This window comes from Microplitis demolitor, chromosome 2 (assembly GCF_026212275.2).
Source record: "Microplitis demolitor isolate Queensland-Clemson2020A chromosome 2, iyMicDemo2.1a, whole genome shotgun sequence".
Lineage (NCBI taxonomy): Eukaryota > Metazoa > Arthropoda > Insecta > Hymenoptera > Braconidae > Microplitis > Microplitis demolitor.
This window is the reverse complement of record NC_068546.1, coordinates 5,099,187-5,120,851: the sequence shown is the minus strand read 5'-3', so window position 1 is coordinate 5,120,851 and position 21,665 is coordinate 5,099,187. Positions and strand designations below refer to the sequence as shown.

The 21,665-nt window shown below is 28.5% G+C and overlaps 4 protein-coding genes across 5 annotated transcripts in view; 3 read left to right on the top strand and 1 right to left on the bottom strand.

Annotated features, from left to right (window-relative positions):
- Positions 1-110: 110 nt before the first annotated feature.
- Positions 111-1,112, top strand: LOC128669051 (cyclin-T-like). Its single transcript, XM_053743230.1, has one exon. The coding sequence runs from the start codon at positions 111-113 to the stop codon at positions 1,110-1,112; it is 1,002 nt and encodes a 333-aa protein (XP_053599205.1).
- Positions 1,113-3,841: 2,729 nt separating this feature from the next.
- On the top strand, positions 3,842-4,659 carry LOC128667368 (uncharacterized). Its single transcript, XM_053737068.1, has 2 exons — positions 3,842-4,255; positions 4,323-4,659. Exons 1-2 carry the CDS (start codon positions 4,114-4,116, stop codon positions 4,562-4,564), a joined length of 384 nt encoding a protein of 127 aa, XP_053593043.1. The 5' UTR covers positions 3,842-4,113; the 3' UTR covers positions 4,565-4,659.
- A 54-nt stretch (positions 4,660-4,713) lies between these two features.
- LOC128667367 (adenine phosphoribosyltransferase-like) lies at positions 4,714-13,835 on the bottom strand. Of its 2 annotated transcripts, none has more exons than XM_053737066.1 (4): positions 13,635-13,835; positions 8,620-8,854; positions 7,668-7,746; positions 4,714-4,977 (listed from the first exon to the last, which is right to left on the bottom strand). In XM_053737066.1, the coding sequence occupies exons 1-4, from the start codon at positions 13,715-13,717 to the stop codon at positions 4,838-4,840; spliced, it is 537 nt and encodes a 178-aa protein (XP_053593041.1). In that variant the 5' UTR covers positions 13,718-13,835; the 3' UTR covers positions 4,714-4,837. The 2 variants fall into 2 exon arrangements, with proteins under 2 accessions (XP_053593041.1, XP_053593042.1); XM_053737067.1 differs by lacking the exon at positions 4,714-4,977 and adding an exon at positions 6,511-7,593.
- Positions 13,836-16,448: 2,613 nt separating this feature from the next.
- LOC103570113 (inhibin beta chain) overlaps positions 16,449-21,665 on the top strand; it is an 81,319-nt gene continuing 76,102 nt past the window's right edge. Inside the window, exons 1-2 of the mRNA XM_014439728.1 lie at positions 16,449-16,696; positions 16,855-17,438. Coding sequence (XP_014295214.1) covers positions 16,449-16,696; positions 16,855-17,438 — 832 coding nt within the window. The remainder of the gene's footprint in view (positions 16,697-16,854; positions 17,439-21,665) is intronic.

Below are 21,665 nucleotides of genomic sequence, written 5' to 3'. Positions count from 1 at the left end.
ACAGTTCGCTTGAGAATAAATAAAAAGTTTACGGAAAAATAAAATTGTGCGATTTTAGAAGTGAATAAGCTATTTCAGTGTGAAATAATAAAGTGTACAGTGAAGTTAATATGGCTCAAAAGTGGTATTTTAGCAAAGAAGAGTTGAAGAATTCTCCGAGTTTCAAAGATGGTGTAAGTACTGAAAAAGAACTGGACCACAAACAACAAGCTGCTTACTTGATTAATGATTTGGGCAAGCGGCTAAAATTGTCGGAAGTCTGTACGCATACAGCTACAGTGTACATGCACCGTTTTTACACTCAACATTCATTGTCGAAATTTCATCGTTATGAAATGGCAATGACGGCAATTTTCGTGGCGGCAAAGGTTCAAGAAGAGCCACAAAAATTGAAAGACGTTATCAATGCTTTTTATCGCTGCTTGAAAAAAGACATGAACTATCAACTGGACACCACTGCTGCCGAGTACCAGGATCATGTCAAGACTATAATATTAAATGAACGCATCCTTTTAGCCACATTAGGATTCAGGATGGGAGTGAATCATCCACATAAGTATATTATGAAATTCTGCCAAGAAATCAACGCGTGTAAAGAACTATGTAAGATTTTTCTGCAGGTGGCGACCAACACCTTGCAGATGACGTCAATGTGCGTCAAATACAAACCGGCAGTCGTGGCGGCGTTTTGCATATATTTAACTATTCGATCCTCGCAATGGAAAATTCCAGAAGTCTTGGATGGAAATCCTTGGTTTTGGTTGCTGGATCGGAAAGTGACGTTTGATCTGCTGATTAAGATGGACAGGGAGTTCAAGGAAATATTAAATAAAATTTCACCTAGAATAAAAAACCGGGTGATGCGTTTATTTAAAAATCCAACTGGCCAATTGATTTTAATGAATCGAAAAGAGAGATGCTCCAGTTCATCGGATCAGGAGAATGTTTCGGCTAAAGCTGAAATTAGGAAGTCAAGTAGACGAAAGATCAGCTATCACGAGTATCTTGACAGACTGACGAAGAAAAAATCTGCTAATTCAGATGGGTCGTCGGTATCTTCACCTGAAGCTGAAGAAATACAAGATAATTCTGTGGGAAGTACGAGTAGTTAACTTATGCCTGTAACTACAGCAGATGTGGAAGTAAGAATTGGAGCTATCGGAAACTACAGCTATAAACGTAAACATGATGATGATACGGGCAGTATTTTTGTTCCTGTTAAAAAACGTAAGTTGTCATAGTTCTAATAAGACAACGTAATAATGATTGTAATTATTTGTAAATAATCGTTTATCATCCGATAATTTAATTTTATAAAATATTACTTGAGATTTGATTAATTTTATAAATAGAATGTTAAGTATCTAATGTAAATGTGGTAAATTTTGATTGTATAAATTAATCATAATTGTGTATTAAAAGTTCACTTTTTTAGTTAATAAGCTTAGTATAATTCTTGTAAATAATTAATAAATAAATAATAAAATTTTAATTATTAAATAATCAATTACAATATAAATAAAAATTAAATCATAATATATTTAAAATTAATTACTAAATGAAAATATGATATATGTAAAAATTTGTATAAGACTTAAAAGTTGTGCAAATAAAACTATTTTATTATTATTATTATATTTAAAATTAATTATAATTACACCATAGGCTTAATCCTGTTTTTTGTAAAATAAAAAATTAAAAAAAAAGAAATACTCATTTTTTTTATTTATCAATAGTTTTTAGTTTAATATCATTCATTATTTTATAAAGTAATTTAATTTTATGGCTAATAAGTAATTTTCATAAATTTAAAATTTTTATATATCTTTTTATAAACGTAGAATAAGAAACAAAAATGTTATTATTACATCATGCAGAATAGACATTTGCCTATTAAAAAATAATCAAATTGCATTTGTTCATAGTGAAAATATTAACAATTATTAAATAATATTAACTTAATAAAACGGGTTTGAATGTTGCAAACATCAGACAAATTTGAAATTGTAAATAAATAAGATATATAATTACAAAAATAATATTTACAAAAAAAGCACTATTAATTTCAAAATTTTTTGAATTTACATTTTTTAAAATTTTATATTATTAATTATTTACTCGATTTATTAATAATTTTGAATTTGTCTGATGTCTGCTATATCACGCCCATAATGTAAAATGTATTTAAAATTTTTAAATGATTGAAAATTCAATGAAAATAAATATTTTGAACTAAAGAATAGAAACAAAATAAATCATTTGAGGTTTTATTAAAAAAATAATTTAAAAAAAAAAAAACTAAAAACAAAAATTTATTTTTTATGATTTAAATTAGAGTTTATCTATATTTAATCTATTTTTTATAACAATTATAAATACTGCATTAAATATTAGGGCTCCAGTAATAATTAATATTGTACTTGATTTAGTCAGTCAATAAAACTCACCGTTAATGTCTATCGATAACATTAATATGATTGGCTATTCCGGTACTGGGCACGGGTTCATTTTTGTGCACCAATAGACGAACAGTAAAATTAATATAATAATACTATTTTTTTCATATTTTTAATATGTTTTCTTGAATTTTATGTCATTCAAGATGCATATACGAAAAAAAAAAAAAATTATTGAAAAGTAATTCTATGCATTTTCTATAAGCTTAAGACCATTGACTGATTTCTTAGCAAAACCATTAAGAGACATAAAAAAGTCATTAATCCGAGACTATTGCTCTAATTAACATTTTTTTTTTTTTTTTTCATATTTTAAATATTTTCTAAAATCTATTTTATATCTTATTTTGTAACTAAAATATTAAAGTTTTAAATAAAGAAAATTTTATTTAATTTTAGCGCGTATGAGTTAAAATATAATATAATGATCATCAAGTCGTTCCGGTATTGGGTCTTGTACCGGTATTGAGGCATTTACACGGAAAAAAATGATGCTCAAAATTTAAATAGTTTGTAGTTTATTTTCGACTTAAAATTAGTATTCTCGATACTAATATCAAACCAGGATCATTATATATATATATATTACAAAATGGCTATTATTTATATTAAAATTTGATACACATAGAAAAGCAAAATTTGTAATTTCGTATATTAAAATTAATATGAAAAAGAATTGATAAATTGGTTAAATCTGCAGTTATTACTATTTTAATAAACATAGAAAAATTTAAAAAATGAGGAACCGAAAAATTAGTAAACGTACTTATTAATATATAAAGATCTAGTATACGAATTTTTCATTTTATTATTTACCACTTATTCGATATATGTATATAATAAATTAATTTATAATAATGAATAAATATAATTTTATATTAATTATTAGTCAATGGGATAGAATTTATAAAATAAGACTTAAAAATTTTCGGTATTTTTATGAGCGAATAATCAGTATCTAGTATACTAAGTTCTCATTTTATTATTTACCACTTATTCGATTTATGTATATTGTAAATTAATTTATAATGATGAATAAATGATATTTTAAGGTAATAATTGATCAGTGATATCGAATTTATAAAATAAGAGTTAGTAACTTTTGAAATTTTCGGCCGAAAAAATCAGTATCTAAGATACCAATTTTTAGTTTGACCAATCATTACTTTTTAATAGATTATGCCATAAATTAATAAACTCTCACTCATATGTCACGTATTATACCTAAAAGTAATAATATTTACTTACTTTTTGAAATAATTGATAGTAATTTTTAGGAATCTACAAAAATTAGTAAACTACTTTGCATTAAACATATAATAGTACTAATTATTGATAACAGACTCCACATTTTACTGTTATTTTTTAATTTTTAATATTCTGTTTTTTCTGTGATACCATAATAAGAGTTAAAGAATAAAATTAAATTCAAAATTTATTATTCGATGAATTTTTTTAAATTTTTATAATCGAGGCGATCACACGCTCCCCTAATTATTTATTTTTTAATTTTAGTACTTGCAATTTAATATACTGAAATAATTTTTTTTTTTGTTTTTTTTTTAGAGAAACATTCTGTGCATTACCACCAGATGGACCATATCCATTATTTTTATTCGAAGAATATCCTAAATTTATTATTGAAAATAAAGAAAAAATGACTGAGTTGATTAATTTAAGAGAAGAAGAAATAACTTTACGTAAAAAACGACAAGAAGTGTTGGAGAATATTGAGAAAAAAAGATTAGAAGATGAAAAGGACAATTTTATCAAAGAAGTTCAAAACCAGAGACTTCGAGGTATTGATAATTTATCATCATTATTTTTAAAGATTTTTGATAAAAATAAATTTTATTATTTGTTTAGAATTACAACGATGTTATAATGAGCAGCTTCGAGTATCTGAAGCCTCAGTTGCTAGTGAACGTCAAAAACTCTATCGACAATTGCCACTGAGCGAAAGTATAAATCTCACAGAAATTAATTCTGCGAGTGATGAATTTAATTCACGATCAAGAGTTAACTCTTACAATAAACTACGAAATGATGTGGAGGCACTTGAAGAAGAAGTTGGAGAATTTTTAAAAACTATTAAGTGTAAAAGATAGAGACATTATATAATATTTTATTTAATCTAACGGTAAATAAATTAAATATGTTTTTTTGTTTTTAATCAAACAGTTAATCATGTAAATTATTTTTTTAAGTAATGATTTTGTTGACTGATTTATTTGAAATTTTTATAAAAAAAAAGTAATGAGATATTAATTTTTAATTTATTTAAAATTGAGATATAAATTGTAGAAAAAGACAATTGGTTATAAAAACATTTACATTGGAATGTAAATTTATAAAATTTATCACGAGATTAAATATTTTTATTAATTGTACTGGATTAATGAAAATACAGGTACTGATATTTTTGATCGGCCATTAAGTGAATTTAATTCCATTAATACAATGCACTCAACAACTTCGGCGCCAATCGCTTCAATTAATTTAATGGCAGCTGACATAGTTCCTGAAATTAAAAGCGCAAAGCATGAAACATAAATGAAATAAAATAAAATAAAAATCGTTAACATAAAATTTTCAAAAGAACACGGAAATAATTAAAAAAGTTTGTTATACAGTTTCGTCGCTTTTTCGAATAATTATATGGAATTTTTGAGCTCCTGTAATGGTCTTAAGCTTATTGTATAGCAAATCTAATGTTTCATTTGCTTCGAAATAAATAAAAACGTTTACTATAACTGCTTATGAATAGCATCAACTTTCACTTAATGCTTCTAAATCCCTACACAGAACAAAAATCTATTGAAATCAATTCATAATATGCAAGAAATACAAGTATATAGTGTCAATAATCGGTACTGATAATTATTTATAGCGAAAAAAAATTTATTTCAATTTTCAAAAATCGAAAAAAAAAAATAGTAATTATGGAAGGCCCATTACTGGACCGGGCTTAGAAGTTGCAGAATGGATAGAAGTTTAAGATAGAAAATTTTCAAGAAAATCGAAGGATACACCTTTTTTTGAAAACACAGTTGAAAACTTGAAATTCAAAAATCTCGATTAAAAACATTTCGTATATTTGTTTTATATTTTTTTTTTTTTTTTTTTTTTTTTTTTGTAAAGGCCATCTAAAAACGAAAATTTTGAAAAAAAAACATTGAATTTCGACCATTATTACGAAAGTTATCATCAAAAAACCATAAAAAGAGCGGTTTTTTCTAAAATTCGATATTTTTTGAACCATTCATCAAAAAAATCATAAAATTTACCAGCCTCTTTTGAGGAGTACTAAAAAATACCAAAAAATTAAGAAACTCGGAAAAATAAATTTTTGAAACCGTCCGATTTGGCGTGGAATGCTCCATATATATTTACAAACAATGTCTTGAATAAATTAAAAAATTAACGAAATTTGTTTGAAAATAGCAGCTGTTTAAAATTTTCAAAGTTATACAGTAGACTACCCGTTATATACCTGCTCTTCATAAGCTTCTTCCTCTCAATCGGGAGGTACTGAGTCCAAACAGCTTCCCCCATTAAACCACTCTGAGGAGTTTTGTACCAGAGAACCAGTTATAAGCCTCCGTTAAAATTGTCTAAATTATAAACTAACAATAGGAAAAAATAGACAAATTAATGATGGAAATTTACTATCTATGTTTCGCGGAGAATAATTTAATCATTATTATGCAAAATATAATTTACTGTTCATAATTATAATCATAAATTAAATTTAAAGCTTCTGTTACAATTGAAAAGTTTTATTGAGCATTATGTTTATCAATAAAATTATTATTTTTATGAAAATATAAGTATTTATTTTAGCGCTATAAGCACCAGAAAAATCAGGATAGTCGCGTATGTAACAAAATGTAAATATGACGTTTAAAATCATATAAAATAAAACAGGCTTATAACGAATAGTCGTGAACAAAACTAAACGTACGGTGGTAGAAAGACTGAAATTTCCAGAAAAATTTACCCCCCGTCATTTAGACCAGGCTTATGACGGGTTGTCGACTGTAAATAATAAAAAAAAAGGTCATTTGGCAGCCGAAATGGTAGTAGATTTCTTATTATTTATATATTTATTTTCAAGCTATCAAATAAAAATTAGTCAAAAAATTAAATTTTTTAGACGTTTTCCATATGAACTTCAAGGTTAAAAATTTATGTAAAGAATTTGTCAAAACGGCATGTGAAGAAACAAAAATTGAAGCTAATTAGATGAGCTTTAAAATACTTTCAATGATGATCCACATAAATTTTTGTTTTTAAGTAATTTATGGATAAATTAATAATAAATAATTTTGTATGTCAAATTTGAAAAATTAAAAATGTCTACAACTTCCAAACTAATCAACCGATTTAGCTTATTTTCAAATTTGACCAAACTATTGAACCAAAAAATATGTGTGTCAAGTTTCGTTTAAATCCGTTCAAAATCGTTTACGCTATCGCGACGACAAGGCTCAATATTTATAATTAATCATATAGTTGCGTTTGAACGTCATAATGAATAAACGGTTCATTTTTAGACAAAGTCATAAAAGTGTAATTTGAAGCTCATTTTATTAGCTACAAGATGTAATTAATGGAATTAACCTGCAACGTATTATTTATAAGATATTGAGAGTTAAAGCCGTAAAATTTTTTTTTTCAATTTTTTTAAAAAATCTGTCATTAATTTGTTCGAAAAAATTGTCGGAATGGAAAGTTAAATAACGAAAATTAAAGCTAATTTCATTAGCTTTCAGATACATTTAACAGAAATGAGCTGTCGCTTTTACGCTTTTAAATACGATTTTGTTTTTTGAAAACTTCGGATTGAAATAAAATCCGTATTCTCTCCCGATTTTCCACAGTGTAGTGATAACAAAATTTTTTAAATGCCCTTATACCTTTTCAATGGTATTTTCTACTAGGGTATGCCATTATCGTATCTGAAACGAGATTCATTTTTGAATTTACAGATAAAAATTAATGAATTAATAATAAATTATGGCAAAATTTTATAAAAATTTTATCATGAAGACAAATGTAATAATTAATTTATTTCTATTGAAATTTTGTCAAGTTAATTTTAATGTTTTTTTAGCTGCTTTCTTCAAACCAATGACTGAAAATTTAACAAAAATAGATATGTTTATATACGTAATTTCAATAAATCATAAATGAAATCAATTTTTTTACCTCCAGTCGCTAGTAGATCATCAACAATTAATACTTTTTTTCCTTTACTTATACTGTCTGTTTGGATTTCAACTGTAGCCTGAAAAATATCATTTTTTTGTAACCAACAATCACATATAAAATATCTTACAAAAGTATTCAAAACACTATATTAGAAATATATATTTTAAATACTTTACAATACTGATAAATATAATGGTGCAATTTATAAGCTTGAGACTTTTGACTTTTTCATTTTCGTTTATCAAAAAAGTTTTTTTTTTAAATATTATTACTAATTGTATATATTTAGGTATTTGTGTGGAAGTGGGGGCCATGACAATTTTCAAAGTTCCAAGTGCTTGCAGATTAAATTTTCTGTATGAGTTTATGTCTCTAACACTAGATATCTATCCGAACCTTGTAACTAATGTGTACAAAATTGGTAAGAATAACACAAAATCATGTTGATTTTCAAAAATTAATTTTTTTCTCATAATAATAATAATGTAATTTATTACAGCCGTAAGATGGACGGTGGCGATAGGAAGGTCTATCTAAGAGTTACAAATAATTTTTGAACTCTTGTAATAGTGAAAATCAGCATATTTGTATTATTTCAATATTTTTAAGGTGTTTTGGTGGTTGACTTGAGAGTCAATATATAGAATGAATAGAAAAATATGTCAAATAGTGCAGTGCAGCACGGAACTGAAAAATTTCAAAGAAAAATCCAAAATATGAGCATTTTCATACCATAGACATACACTTATACAATACCAACGCTTAATAAACATCTAATTAAGCAAATGTAACTTCAATCCGCCGACAAATGCTTCCGGTTGAAATTGGAATCAAAGCCATTGGTCTACTTTTGGTTTTTTGCTCTTTAAAATACATGTTGACCCCACTTATAAACATATACCTATATTTAAATATAATACTATAACTTAATAATAAAAATTAAATTTACCTCACCATACTCTAAAGTATAACTCTCGCGTTTAATATTTCCTGGTAATTTTCCTTTCTTTCTGATAGGAACAAAAGGTTTTCCGAGCTCAGTACTTAATATTGGTCCTAAAAGAAAACCACGTGAATCCAATCCTACGATTACATCAACATTTTTCAATGATTTAACATGATCAATAAGTAAATCATTCATCGCACGCATAGCTGTCACATTTTGATAAACTCCAAATATGTCCCTATATGAGAAAATTTTCAATTCATTATTTGAGAGCCCGACATAAATATTTAATTACGAACTTAATTATTTGCCATCAGGTCTTTAGCTTGTTCATAGAAATGTTAATTACTTTAATACCTGAATATTCAAACACTTATGATTATAATATTTATAGTCATTAGTATAATAACCTTTTCTACCTCAGGTACATTTCTTCAGCCCTCAACTATTACTTTCTAATTACCCCCATACACATTGTTGCTACAATTTCATTGGGATAAAATCTTAAATGGCTTTGTTATAAAATCCCTTAAATTTCAGTGTCTCGTCAATATTTTATCATTTTATTCTCGAACTCAATGTCCTACAGTTCGCTTGAGAATAAATAAAAAGTTTACGGAAAAATAAAATTGTGCGATTTTAGAAGTGAATAAGCTATTTCAGTGTGAAATAATAAAGTGTACAGTGAAGTTAATATGGCTCAAAAGTGGTATTTTAGCAAAGAAGAGTTAAAGAATTCTCCGAGTTTCAAAGATGGTGTAAGTACTGAAAAAGAACTGGACCACAAACAACAAGCTGCTTACTTAATGAATGATTTGGGCAAGCGGCTAAAATTGTCGGAAGTCTGTACGCATACAGCTACAGTGTACATGCACCGTTTTTACACTCAACATTCATTGTCGAAATTTCATCGTTATGAAATGGCAATGACGGCAATTTTCGTGGCGGCAAAGGTTCAAGAAGAGCCACAAAAATTGAAAGACGTTATCAATGCTTTTTATCAATGCTTGAAAAAAGACATGAACTATCAACTGGACACCACTGCTGCCGAGTACCAGGATCATGTCAAGACTATAATATTAAATGAACGCATCCTTTTAGCCACATTAGGATTCAGGATGGGAGTGAATCATCCACATAAGTATATTATGAAATTCTGCCAAGAAATCAACGCGTGTAAAGAACTATGTAAGATTTTTCTGCAGGTGGCGACCAACACCTTGCAGATGACGTCAATGTGCGTCAAATACAAACCGGCAGTCGTGGCGGCGTTTTGCATATATTTAACTATTCGATCCTCGCAATGGAAAATTCCAGAAGTCTTGGATGGAAATCCTTGGTTTTGGTTGCTGGATCGGAAAGTGACGTTTGATCTGCTGATTAAGATGGACAGGGAGTTCAAGGAAATATTAAATAAAATTTCACCTAGAATAAAAAACCGGGTGATGCGTTTATTTAAAAATCCAACTGGCCAATTGATTTTAATGAATCGAAAAGAGAGATGCTCCAGTTCATCGGATCAGGAGAATGTTTCGGCTAAAGCTGAAATTAGGAAGTCAAGTAGACGAAAGATCAGCTATCACGAGTATCTTGACAGACTGACGAAGAAAAAATCTGCTAATTCAGATGGGTCGTCGGTATCTTCACCTGAAGCTGAAGAAATACAAGATAATTCTGTGGGAAGTACGAGTAGTCAACTTATGCCTGTAACTACAGCAGATGTGGAAGTAAGAATTGGAGCTATCGGAAACTACAGCTATAAACGTAAACATGATGATGATACGGGCAGTATTTTTGTTCCTGTTAAAAAACGTAAGTTGTCATAGTTCTAATAAGACAACGTAATAATGATTGTAATTATTTGTAAATAATCGTTTATCATCCGATAATTTAATTTTATAAAATATTACTTGAGATTTGATTAATTTTATAAATAGAATGTTAAGTATCTAATGTAAATGTGGTAAATTTTGATTGTATAAATTAATCATAATTGTGTATTAAAAGTTCACTTTTTTAGTTAATAAGCTTAGTATAATTCTTGTAAATAATTAATAAATAAATAATAAAATTTTAATTATTAAATAATCAATTACAATATAAATAAAAATTAAATCATAATATATTTAAAATTAATTACTAAATGAAAATATGATATATGTAAAAATTTGTATAAGACTTAAAAGTTGTGCAAATAAAACTATTTTATTATTATTATTATATTTAAAATTAATTATAATTACACCATAGGCTTAATCCTGTTTTTTGTAAAATAAAAAATTAAAAAAAAAGAAATACTCATTTTTTTTATTTATCAATAGTTTTTAGTTTAATATCATTCATTATTTTATAAAGTAATTTAATTTTATGGCTAATAAGTAATTTTCATAAATTTAAAATTTTTATATATCTTTTTATAAACGTAGAATAAGAAACAAAAATGTTATTATTACATCATGCAGAATAGACATTTGCCTATTAAAAAATAATCAAATTGCATTTGTTCATAGTGAAAATATTAACAATTATTAAATAATATTAACTTAATAAAACGGGTTTGAATGTTGCAAACATCAGACAAATTTGAAATTGTAAATAAATAAGATATATAATTACAAAAATAATATTTACAAAAAAAGCACTATTAATTTCAAAATTTTTTGAATTTACATTTTTTAAAATTTTATATTATTAATTATTTACTCGATTTATTAATAATTTTGAATTTGTCTGATGTCTGCTATATCACGCCCATAATGTAAAATGTATTTAAAATTTTTAAATGATTGAAAATTCAATGAAAATAAATATTTTGAACTAAAGAATAGAAACAAAATAAATCATTTGAGGTTTTATTAAAAAAATAATTAAAAAAAAAAAAACTAAAAACAAAAATTTATTTTTTATGATTTAAATTAGAGTTTATCTATACTTAATCTATTTTTTATAACAATTATACACACTGCATTCAATATTAGGACTCCAGTAATAATTAATATTGTACTTGATTTAGTCAGTCAATAAAACTCACCGTTAATGTCTATCGATAACATTAATATGATTGGCTATTCCGGTACTGGGCACGGGTTCATTTTTGTGCACCAATAGACGAACAGTAAAATTAATATAATAATACTATTTTTTTCATATTTTTAATATGTTTTCTTGAATTTTATGTCATTCAAGATGCATATACGAAAAAAAAAAAAATTATTGAAAAGTAATTCTATGCATTTTCTATAAGCTTAAGACCATTGACTGATTTCTTAACAAAACCATTAAGAGACATAAAAAAGTCATTAATCCGAGACTATTGCTCTAATTAACATTTTTTTTTTTTCATATTTTAAATATTTTCTAAAATCTATTTTATATCTTATTTTGTAACTAAAATATTAAAGTTTTAAATAAAGAAAGTATTATTTAGTTTCATCGCGTACGAGTTAAAATATAATATCATGATTATCAAATCATTCCGGTATTGGGACATTTACTTTATTTTGGCATTAGAAACCATCAAAATTTTTATGATATCTTATTACGAATGCGCAATAGCATGTTTCAAATATCAAAAAAATTAAAATAGAATTATGAATATAGATTATTATTATTATTATTATTTATGTTTGTAAAAAGTCCTGTTTTTGATCTAAAGGCGATTAAACGTAGACTAAGAATTATAGTAAAAAAAAAGTCTGTTTTCGTCCTCAAATCAAATGAACACAGACTAATAATTATAACAAAAAAGTCTGTTTTCAGTCTTAAAGCGATTAAAAACAGGCTAAATATAATACGAAAACAAGTCTGATATTGGCCTAGCTAGGGAATAGTACGGATACAAACCGATCAAATTTCCATATAAAATAAATACCATTTAAAAACCTAAATTAATAAAAAATATTTTAATTCATCATTTATCTTGAAACAGATTTAATTTTTCGGCGCGGGCAGTCGGCAGAAGTATTTGTGTTTCGTCCCTTAAAAAAAATATAGTATATTACACGCCTAGGGAGGAAAGTAGGACATTCCGACCCGCGTGTGTAATTGACTATACGGAAAGCAATATCCTTTAAAAACTACCGTTAAATTCACTGTAATCGTTGGACGATTGGCAGGACCCAATTATTTGTCAGTAAGTCAGATAATTTTTAACTTTTTTTCAACAAATTTTACCGTAGCCCTGATAGCCACCCTAATCATAAGTTAACTACAAGCTACTGCCGTATTGTAAAGGTAACTTAAAGGTAAGTGTTGGAGAGCAAGCAGTTACCTTTAAGTTGACAGTAAATTGTCTGCAATTGTCTATTTAATTTGACTACAAGTATTAACGTCAGACACTGACGTTAAATTGATTAAAAGTTTAACTCCAAATTGACGGCAATTTTTTCTGGTAAGTATCATTCAAGCTATCGCCGTATTCTGAAGCCAACTTAAAGGAAATTATTATACAGCCAAGGTTTGCCAGAAACTTTCTCGTTAAGTTAGCCGAAAGTGTTGCTCTACAACACTTGTAGAGCAATGTCTGGCTATTAGGGAGTCTACGGTAAATTTTATTTGATTTCCGGTAAATTTTATGAAGTTTACCAGAAAATAAATGAATTTTTTCCTAATTTTTATTTCAAAAATTGTAATAAATAAAAGCATTGCGTTATGACCCACGATTACAGTGAATTTAACGGTAATTTTTAAAGAAAATTTTTTTCGTCAAGTTCTGTTTCAAGTTTCGACTGTAATATGAATACAAGTTGACGTCAATCTACAGCCATAATCAGAATGTAAGTTGTCTTCAAGTTGCCAAAAAAAATCTTAAGATCAAAAGTTAATTTCAGTCTGACAGAACATACTTGAATGAGCAAAATTTTACTTCCAAATTTATTACAAGTTACTGTCCACTATTTGTACCATCAAGTTTCTGCAGTCAACTTGACATCTTGTTTCGATTGTAGATTTCCGTCCGCGATCAAAATGTTATCGTTAACGAACCGTGAGTAAAAAAAATACACAGTTTAAATACTTACTTGTATATTATTCCTTCTTTTGGAAAATTAACATAAGTTTTTATAGCGTCTTTGACAATTTGCAATTTATCATTATCATCCATCTCTATTTTTATTTTAAAAAAACTAGACAAAATAATTAAATAAAAATTATAACTTCAATAACAAAAATAAATTAAAGCAACGACACATCAGCTGAATACTCTCACATAATACTACGTATTTTTTTTTATTACATCACTCTATAGAAAAAAAAATGAAGAAGATAAGCCGCCATCTATAAATATTAGTCGTAATAAAACAATTTCTACGCATTGTGAATTTATTTTTCCTAAAGTCGAAAAATTAGGAAAAAATATGAAAATTCAATTACTGTTTATCGAATAAATACTTGTTCTCTTTATCAACACGAGAGTTTAATCTCGATAAAGTAGATTTACTCTCAAGTAAAGCAACTTTCATACATTTCTTATTTATCGATCCGATAAAATTTAATTTAATTGATTATGAATTAAATTTTATTTTAAAAAATGAACATAAAACTTCTTATCACAGAAATCATTTAATTACCGAAAAAAAAAAAAAAAAAAATTTTCACTTTTAAATTTTGCTTACCAGTCTTATCTATTTCCTCTTTTTTTATTTTATAAAATAATTTTGTCTAACATTGACTAACTGAAAAACTTGATAATTGTAATAAAAGTATGAGAATATAAAAAATCCTGTGTAAAATATAAATCGGATTGAATATTTCTAAACAAGCGCATGAGAGAAGAGCATAAAAGATGTAAGACACAATAAAATAAAGATTGTTTTATTGCCAGACATGGGAGAAAGATCAAGTAAGGACAGAAAGATGGAAACCTTGGTCTATAAGAGTAGGAGTATCAGAATCCGGCGCCTCCTTTTGCACAGCATCACCACGTGGCATTCGGCCAACTACCGTCTTCTGATCAATATGCTTACAACTATTCTTCTCTCGCTCTTTTCTTATAGTCTTATACTCTTTTATATTAATTCAATCCTCTCTATATTTTTATTACACAGCTCTTGCTATTATTTTTCCCTTCTTACTCTCAATACGTACTTCTAGATTATTCTTATCCAGCTCTTTAGCCGCAAACATTATCAAAACACAGGGTGTTACCCTCCATTACCACACCCTTCATTAATCGCCCAATTTTTTTCCCTCAAGTATCTCACTACTTTTTTTTTTTTTTTTTTTTTTTTTTTATACATTTTCTTAAGAAAAAAAATATCATTCACCTAAAAAAATATTTTTAGATGCCGCAATTAATAAACTAATAATTATTATCATCTTCAAATTTGTTGATTTAGGATTTCCCATCACAAAACCCTCGATTTTTTCATAAATCTGGTGAATATAAGGGTTGTGCCGGTAGCGGCACGCGGAACCCACGTGGTAATTTTTGACTTGTGTTCACAGCATCCGCTTAGTATGTCCAGTGGTGACCGTTACCTTATATATATATATATATATATATATATATATATATATATATATATATATATATGTATATGTATATCTATATCTTTTATTGGAGGTGTAATGTTCTGCGCAAGTGTCTGCGATCGTTTTATGTATCCAGTATCCAAATGGTGGATATGCGTGCGCCGTGATATCATAGAGTGCATATACCCTTGTAAAGCGCTATAGCACAAAAGCTACACTATCGCATATAAAACGCGGAGTAAAAAAAGGGGGTGATGGGTGGGAAAGGGAGGATGAGAGGATGGGGGAGTAAAAAGAAAAGGACACATGCGTTTGTAAAATGCCCTCTCTTAGTTGCAACTCTGCGTATTCTACCCTTCCTTCTTTTTCACTAAAGTCTGACCATATATATATGTAATATATATATTTGTATGTGTTAGATGGTAGTCTCCTACGTATAAATGAAAGAGATAGAATTTTTATTTAAAGAGGACCTGATAAAGAGAGGGATAAAAGAGGGAGAGACAGCGTCTGAGAAAAGAGGAGCAGAAGCAGACAGCGTCGAAGCTAGCGTAGTGTAGCTAGCGTACAACCTATAGCGTTGTGGGTGGGTGGAATTGTGGTGGTGGATGCCCCTTCAGTGTCCGGCGCGCCTCCGAGAAGCGTGCTTCGGTTTTCCAAGAAAAGATAATCTTTTTTTCCGTAGTGAACATATATTTAACAGGAGAGTGAGTTAAATATATATATACATATATATGTAAATTGTAATTTTAAAATGGGAAAAAGGAGTTGTTAATAATTACACCAAAGTGCCAAGACAAAAACATATAAAAAGTGATTTCAAAAGTATTATTTGTCAGGTGGGTGTTATTTAAATTACCATGTGGAATCACCCGAATAATCGTGTGTTGGTGATACGGCATTACTAGTATATATTTATATAAAAAAAAGTATAGTAATTGGCTGATAGACACCGGTGTCTCCCCGGTGAACTGGCGCGGGAGTACTAGGTTTTTTTAAATGCTGCATAGTTCGGATTTTAGGGCAGGTAGTGAAGCCTTAGTAAGTCATAGAAAGTGCCCTAGGAAGTCTCGCCGGCCTTAAAAGGGCGGATTGTCTGTCTGTTTTATATTTTAAATTAAAATTTTATAATAATTAGAAGTAGTAATAGTTATTATTATTATTATTGTGTTGTATTACTGTTATTACTATTGCGATACAAACAGACAGTTGAGGAAACAAAGTACCAGAAGGGGGTTAGAGCGATTAAAGCATAAATTAGTAACTAGTTCTGGTGAATGGCCGTACTTCGTAACCAGGAATTTAAAGGCAGGACAACAAGCCATAAGTCCGTGAGTCCTTGGTAATGGGGTGTTTAGGCGATGATGCCTTCTCCCCGTCGTCGTCCTCGAACGTCTTCAACGTCGTTGTCTCTGTCGTTACACCAACGTCCAAGCTTAGAATTGAAGAGAAAGAGGAAGTATCTGGCGAACAAGAACAAGAAACAAGTGTTTCAGCAGGTGGTATCAAGTGTAACAGTAACTGGAGAAAACGAGTGGACAATAAAAAAAGAGTGGTGCGAGGCTGGCGGAGAAGAATTTGGAGGTGACTCTCCGTCGAAATGCTTGAGGTACGTCCGTCGAGGACAAGACAATTGGAGGATAACGCCGAGTTACGCGGTGGTAAAGACCTCCAACTGCTCGATCGCGGACGCACAAAAAATAATAATAGTACTAATAATAATAGTAGTAGTAATAACAACAATTTATTACATAAATTATTGGTAAGATCAGACGGAGCGTATTCATCTTCTAGCCTTCCTTTACTTCTTGTGCTTCTTATTAGTTGCTTGATTGTCTTGCCTAACTGTGCATTTGGACGTCAATCAGCGCATCATCATCGTACGTGCCCTGGATGTCCGCATCAGCACGTCCACACTATTCACCGTAAAGAAATAGGACCAAGCCCTGATGATTTACGACTTGAAGCTATCAAACATCAAATACTTACAAAACTTGGACTACGGAATCGTCCAGATGTCAATAAGACATTGGCACAAGTACCGCGACATCTTGCTCTTGAAACTCTTTATCGTGCCGAAGCACAGCCATCACCTGAATATCCTGACATACGGAATACCCTACACGATAATAATAAACGTAAACATAAAGACGAATATGGACAATTTTTTTATGCAAGCGACGAATACTCTTATAATAGGAATGTCAACCAGGCCGAGGAGTCGATGACCGAGGGCGTGACATCCACCGAGAGTTTTAGAGAAAGTGGATACGAAGATTATCGGGGTACAGATGTTGAGATGGATGACTTTTATGCGAGAACGTCTGAAATAATTACATTTGCCGAGCCTGGTAAGTTCATTTTTTATCTTAACTAATTACTTTATTTTTAATTTCATTAATTTTACATTAGTGTCGATATCCAAAAACTGACGCTCCAATTATTATTATTTTCTCTTGTAACAGCAATAAATCGCTAGAGAATTTTAATTAAATTTTCCAATATGCAAAAAAAATATTAAATAAAAGTTTAATGGATCAAGTAATATCCGAAATTATATATACCATATCACATATAGATATATATAAAACATGTCTCTAACATTCTCATAGTACATGTGAGAGAGAAACGAGTCATGTGTGGCGCCGGTTAATTATTAGCGTCCGGCTTCTCTCAATGTCCGATTCCCCTTGTTTCTAATAGTCTTTTCACACTCTCTTATTTCCTCTTTGCTCAAATAAACGCGCTTATTAATTGCAATGTCAATTAACAAACCTTTTACTTTATTTAAACAATAAGCTCATATACATCCATACACTGTAAAAAAAACGGGGTAAGTCCAGGCAGTGTAGGTGTTAAATTTTAACACTGAAAGCGGTGTTAAAATAACACCCTGAAGGTGTGAATATTAAAAAATTTTTTTTCTAATTTCTATGCATGAATTTGTTTTACACTGATTTAACACCGTTTACACGGGTGTTATTTAATTTAAAGACCGGTCTTTTTACAGTATATATGTAGATATATTGAGTATTGGATAGTAAAAATGAGGACATGTAGAAAAATGTCTGTCACCATAGGGAGCGGCAGCAAGGCACCTCAGTACACCAAAGAGAGTTGGCTAAGTTGGATAGTGGGTGGTTGTATAAGGGGCGGAGGACGGAAGTGGGATCGCAATGCGCCGGAACGACGTGGTCGGCGGCGATTCGAAAATCGTACGCGGTGGTCGGCCGTTATAACTCGTTGGTTTCCGCAAATAAATATAGCGATGAGTCGTGCAACGGGGCCAGAACCGCGATAGTATAAAAGAGAAGTAGTAAATGTAGAGAAGGGAAGAAGCCAACGGGGGTAGGGTAAAAAATAAAATTTCCTTCCTTTTATATATATATATATATATATATATATATATATATATATATATATATATATATATATATATATATTTTTTTTTTTTTTCTTATAAACTTATGATGACTTTTCTTGACCAATCGTACGCTATGTATTAAGCGCGATTAGTTTAACTGCATAAACTTGAGGCTTTTCTGCATGCTTATTTAACTTGAACGTACATACATACTTAAACATATATATAATGAGGAATACAGAAATAAAAAAAAGTTTATGGAAGGTAAGTAAAAAGAGGGTCGAATGTTAAAGAAAGAGAATTTAATTCACGGTGTGTTTAAATGACGTTTGCGTGCGTAAAGTGGCCACAGAGTGCCTGCCACGTGGCCCTGGTAAACCATCACTAAGTCTCCCTCGCTTCAACGGATCTATAGTTCACTAACTCTATGTTTAACATTAAGGGTAACGCCGTAGATGCACCACGAGAGTTATATGTAAATGTATATATATATATATATATATATATATATATATAGATACGCTAAAACGTAAACCAACCGGTGTTTACCGGAAAGATTTTTTATCTCCATAAAAGTCACTTGATTGCTCATAGTTAAATTTTTAAGGGTTAACTTATTACATGTGTTATTTTATTACCTTTTTTAAGATTTATTTCAAAAGATTAAAAATAAAAACACTGATCGGCAGTTAAGATTTCATTTTTAAAAACTAATTTAAAGTTTTATTTTAAAACGGATGTGAATTATTTTTTACCGTTAAATTTTTTTATTTCCGAAAGTACTACATTTTTTTATTGCTCGAAGTAATGAAATTAAAAAAAAAATTAAAAGAGTAAGCGTAATTGTTTATTTTATTTATTGTTTTTTTTTTTTTTTTTTATATGGAAGTATAAGAGCTAGACTAAGAAGAGAAATTTTCTTTCATCCATTTACGAGCAAGCCAAAAGTCTCGGTTGAAATTTTTTGGCTACTAACCAAAAATAATAAATTTCTTCACGTGCAACGATCTGCATGCCATATACTCACTTTTTATTTTCTCCACGATACATATAATTATGTAGTATACAAGTGATATATTATTTTTAAAATTGATAAGATACTGATATAATGTGTATTTTTATTTTATTTAATAAATTATAAGCTTTTTTGTTCGACTATTTTTAGAGTCATTTTGCTCACATTTTATTAAATGTTACATTAACATTTTATGACAATTATTTTAATGGGATATTTATTTTATACTATCGGCCATTCTTGTCCATTTCGCTGCCCTATGAAAAAAATCTATGGGGAATGCATGGGAACCCATAGGAGTTAATGTAGGAAAGTATGGAATTATGTAAGAATCTATAGAAATTAATATAGTAGTGAATGGATTTAAATATCGAGTCAAAAAATTAAATCTGTTTCAAAATAAATGATAGATTGCAATATTTTTTATTTAATTTAGATTTTTAAATTATTTTTGTTTTATATTGAAATTTAATCGGTTTGTGTCCGTACTATCCCCTATCCACGCCAGTATCAGACTTGTTTTCGTATTATAATGAGCCTGTTTTTAATCGCTTTTAAATTAAAAACAGACTTTTTTGTTATAATTATTAGTCTGTGTTCATTTGATTTTAGGACGAAAACAGACTTTTTTTTTTACTATCATCCTTAGTCTACTTTTAATTGCCTTTAGATTAAAAACAGGACTTTTTACAAACATAAATAATAATAATAATAATCTAGATTCATAAATCTATTTTAATTTTCTTGATATTTGAAACATGCTATTGCGCATTCGTAATAAGATGTCATAAAAATTTTGATGGTTTCTAATGCCAAAATATTTTTCGATTTTATCCAGTAAATAAGAAAAATTTCTTGACACTTTAAGAGTAATTTTATTACTTTTATTCAATATTATAAATATTCAGTCAAGACAACTAAAAAATAAAGTTGTCAAACTATCATTAACTGCCGAAATTTTTAAACAAAAGACACTGAGCAAATGGTAAACAGAACATAATCAATTGTGGAACTTTGAATATTTTTTATAAATATTGTCCATAGATAAAAATATTGTAAGTCCATGATTTAATCTAGTTTTGTCCGTGCAAATTTTCAGAACTGAAATTTTTCCAAGTTCAAGAATTAATCTAGTTTTGTCTGCCCGTAACGCAATTGTTTTTTAAAACAACAGATCAAAAACAGCTTAAAATTTTTATAAAAGATCAAATACAGATCAACTAATTCAAATACAGACCAATTAGTCTCAATGCACTTTTATATGGATTTTGACACGGTGCAGATTCTAATAGAAAATTTCGTAAAAATCCACATGGGAATCCATACTAAATTTCCATATAGATCTGGCATGGTGTAGATCCCCATGGGAACCCATGTGAGACTCTATATCGGGATCTTTGCAAGATTTCTATAGGAAACCATATGGGAATCCATCCGAAAACGTCATGAGAACCTTCATAGAAATATATGCTGGATTCCCATATGGTCTCTTTTCTTTCGGTTCTTATTAAATTATTTTCAATTACAAATTTTTGAATTCACAATCAGTACTTATTGTAAAAAAATCAAAATTCAGGCTAAACAGATACAGATACGACTAAAATGTATATTATCATTTTAGCAGCCAGTTAAATTCTTTACAAAAAAGTTACTATAAAATTTTAACTTACGTCTAATTATTTCGACGCAATTGCAATTTAAAGTAACAAAAAATTTTTAATATTTTTCAATAAATTGATCTCTTACATATTTTCTCTATAACTTAAAAACTATCAGACATACGTTTATAAGCCTCATGACCTTTTTTGTAGCAACTTAAATTTCCTACAAATTTTGTTTAAAACATTTTTTTCTAAAATCTATAGTTTCGCTACATGTTACATTTGAAAATAAATTTACTACTGGCCATGTCAAAATATTTTGCAGTTTTTAATTTATAAAAAATTTTAATTTTAATTTTAAAAAATAAATTATTTTATAATTATGCAAAATAAACATGGGTAAAATTCGTACTCCATTTAAAAAATATGATAGTTAATAATGAAGATATTTCATGAATTTTTTGCCGAAATTTTCTCGAGTACTTAAGATCAACAGGAACATGAATTCGTGATGTTTATGTGCAGGCTGGACACATGAATCTTTAGCTGGAGCAAAAAGCCCTTACTATATCTATGATTATTATACCCAGAGATAATA

Bases quoted from the DNA above. Each gene is read 5' to 3' on its own strand.
- LOC128667367 (XM_053737066.1), bottom strand. From the start codon at position 13,717: ATGGATGATAATGATAAATTGCAAATTGTCAAAGACGCTATAAAAACT. The intron at 8,855-13,634 runs GTAAGTATTTAA...TTTCTCATATAG, and splicing joins AAAGAAGGAATAATATACAA to GGACATATTTGGAGTTTATC. The intron at 7,747-8,619 runs GTAAATTTAATT...GATATTTTTCAG, and splicing joins ATACTTTAGAGTATGGTGAG to GCTACAGTTGAAATCCAAAC.
- LOC128669051 (XM_053743230.1), top strand. From the start codon at position 111: ATGGCTCAAAAGTGGTATTTTAGCAAAGAAGAGTTGAAGAATTCTCCG.
- LOC128667368 (XM_053737068.1), top strand. From the start codon at position 4,114: ATGACTGAGTTGATTAATTTAAGAGAAGAAGAAATAACTTTACGTAAA. The intron at 4,256-4,322 runs GTATTGATAATT...TTATTTGTTTAG, and splicing joins TCAAAACCAGAGACTTCGAG to AATTACAACGATGTTATAAT.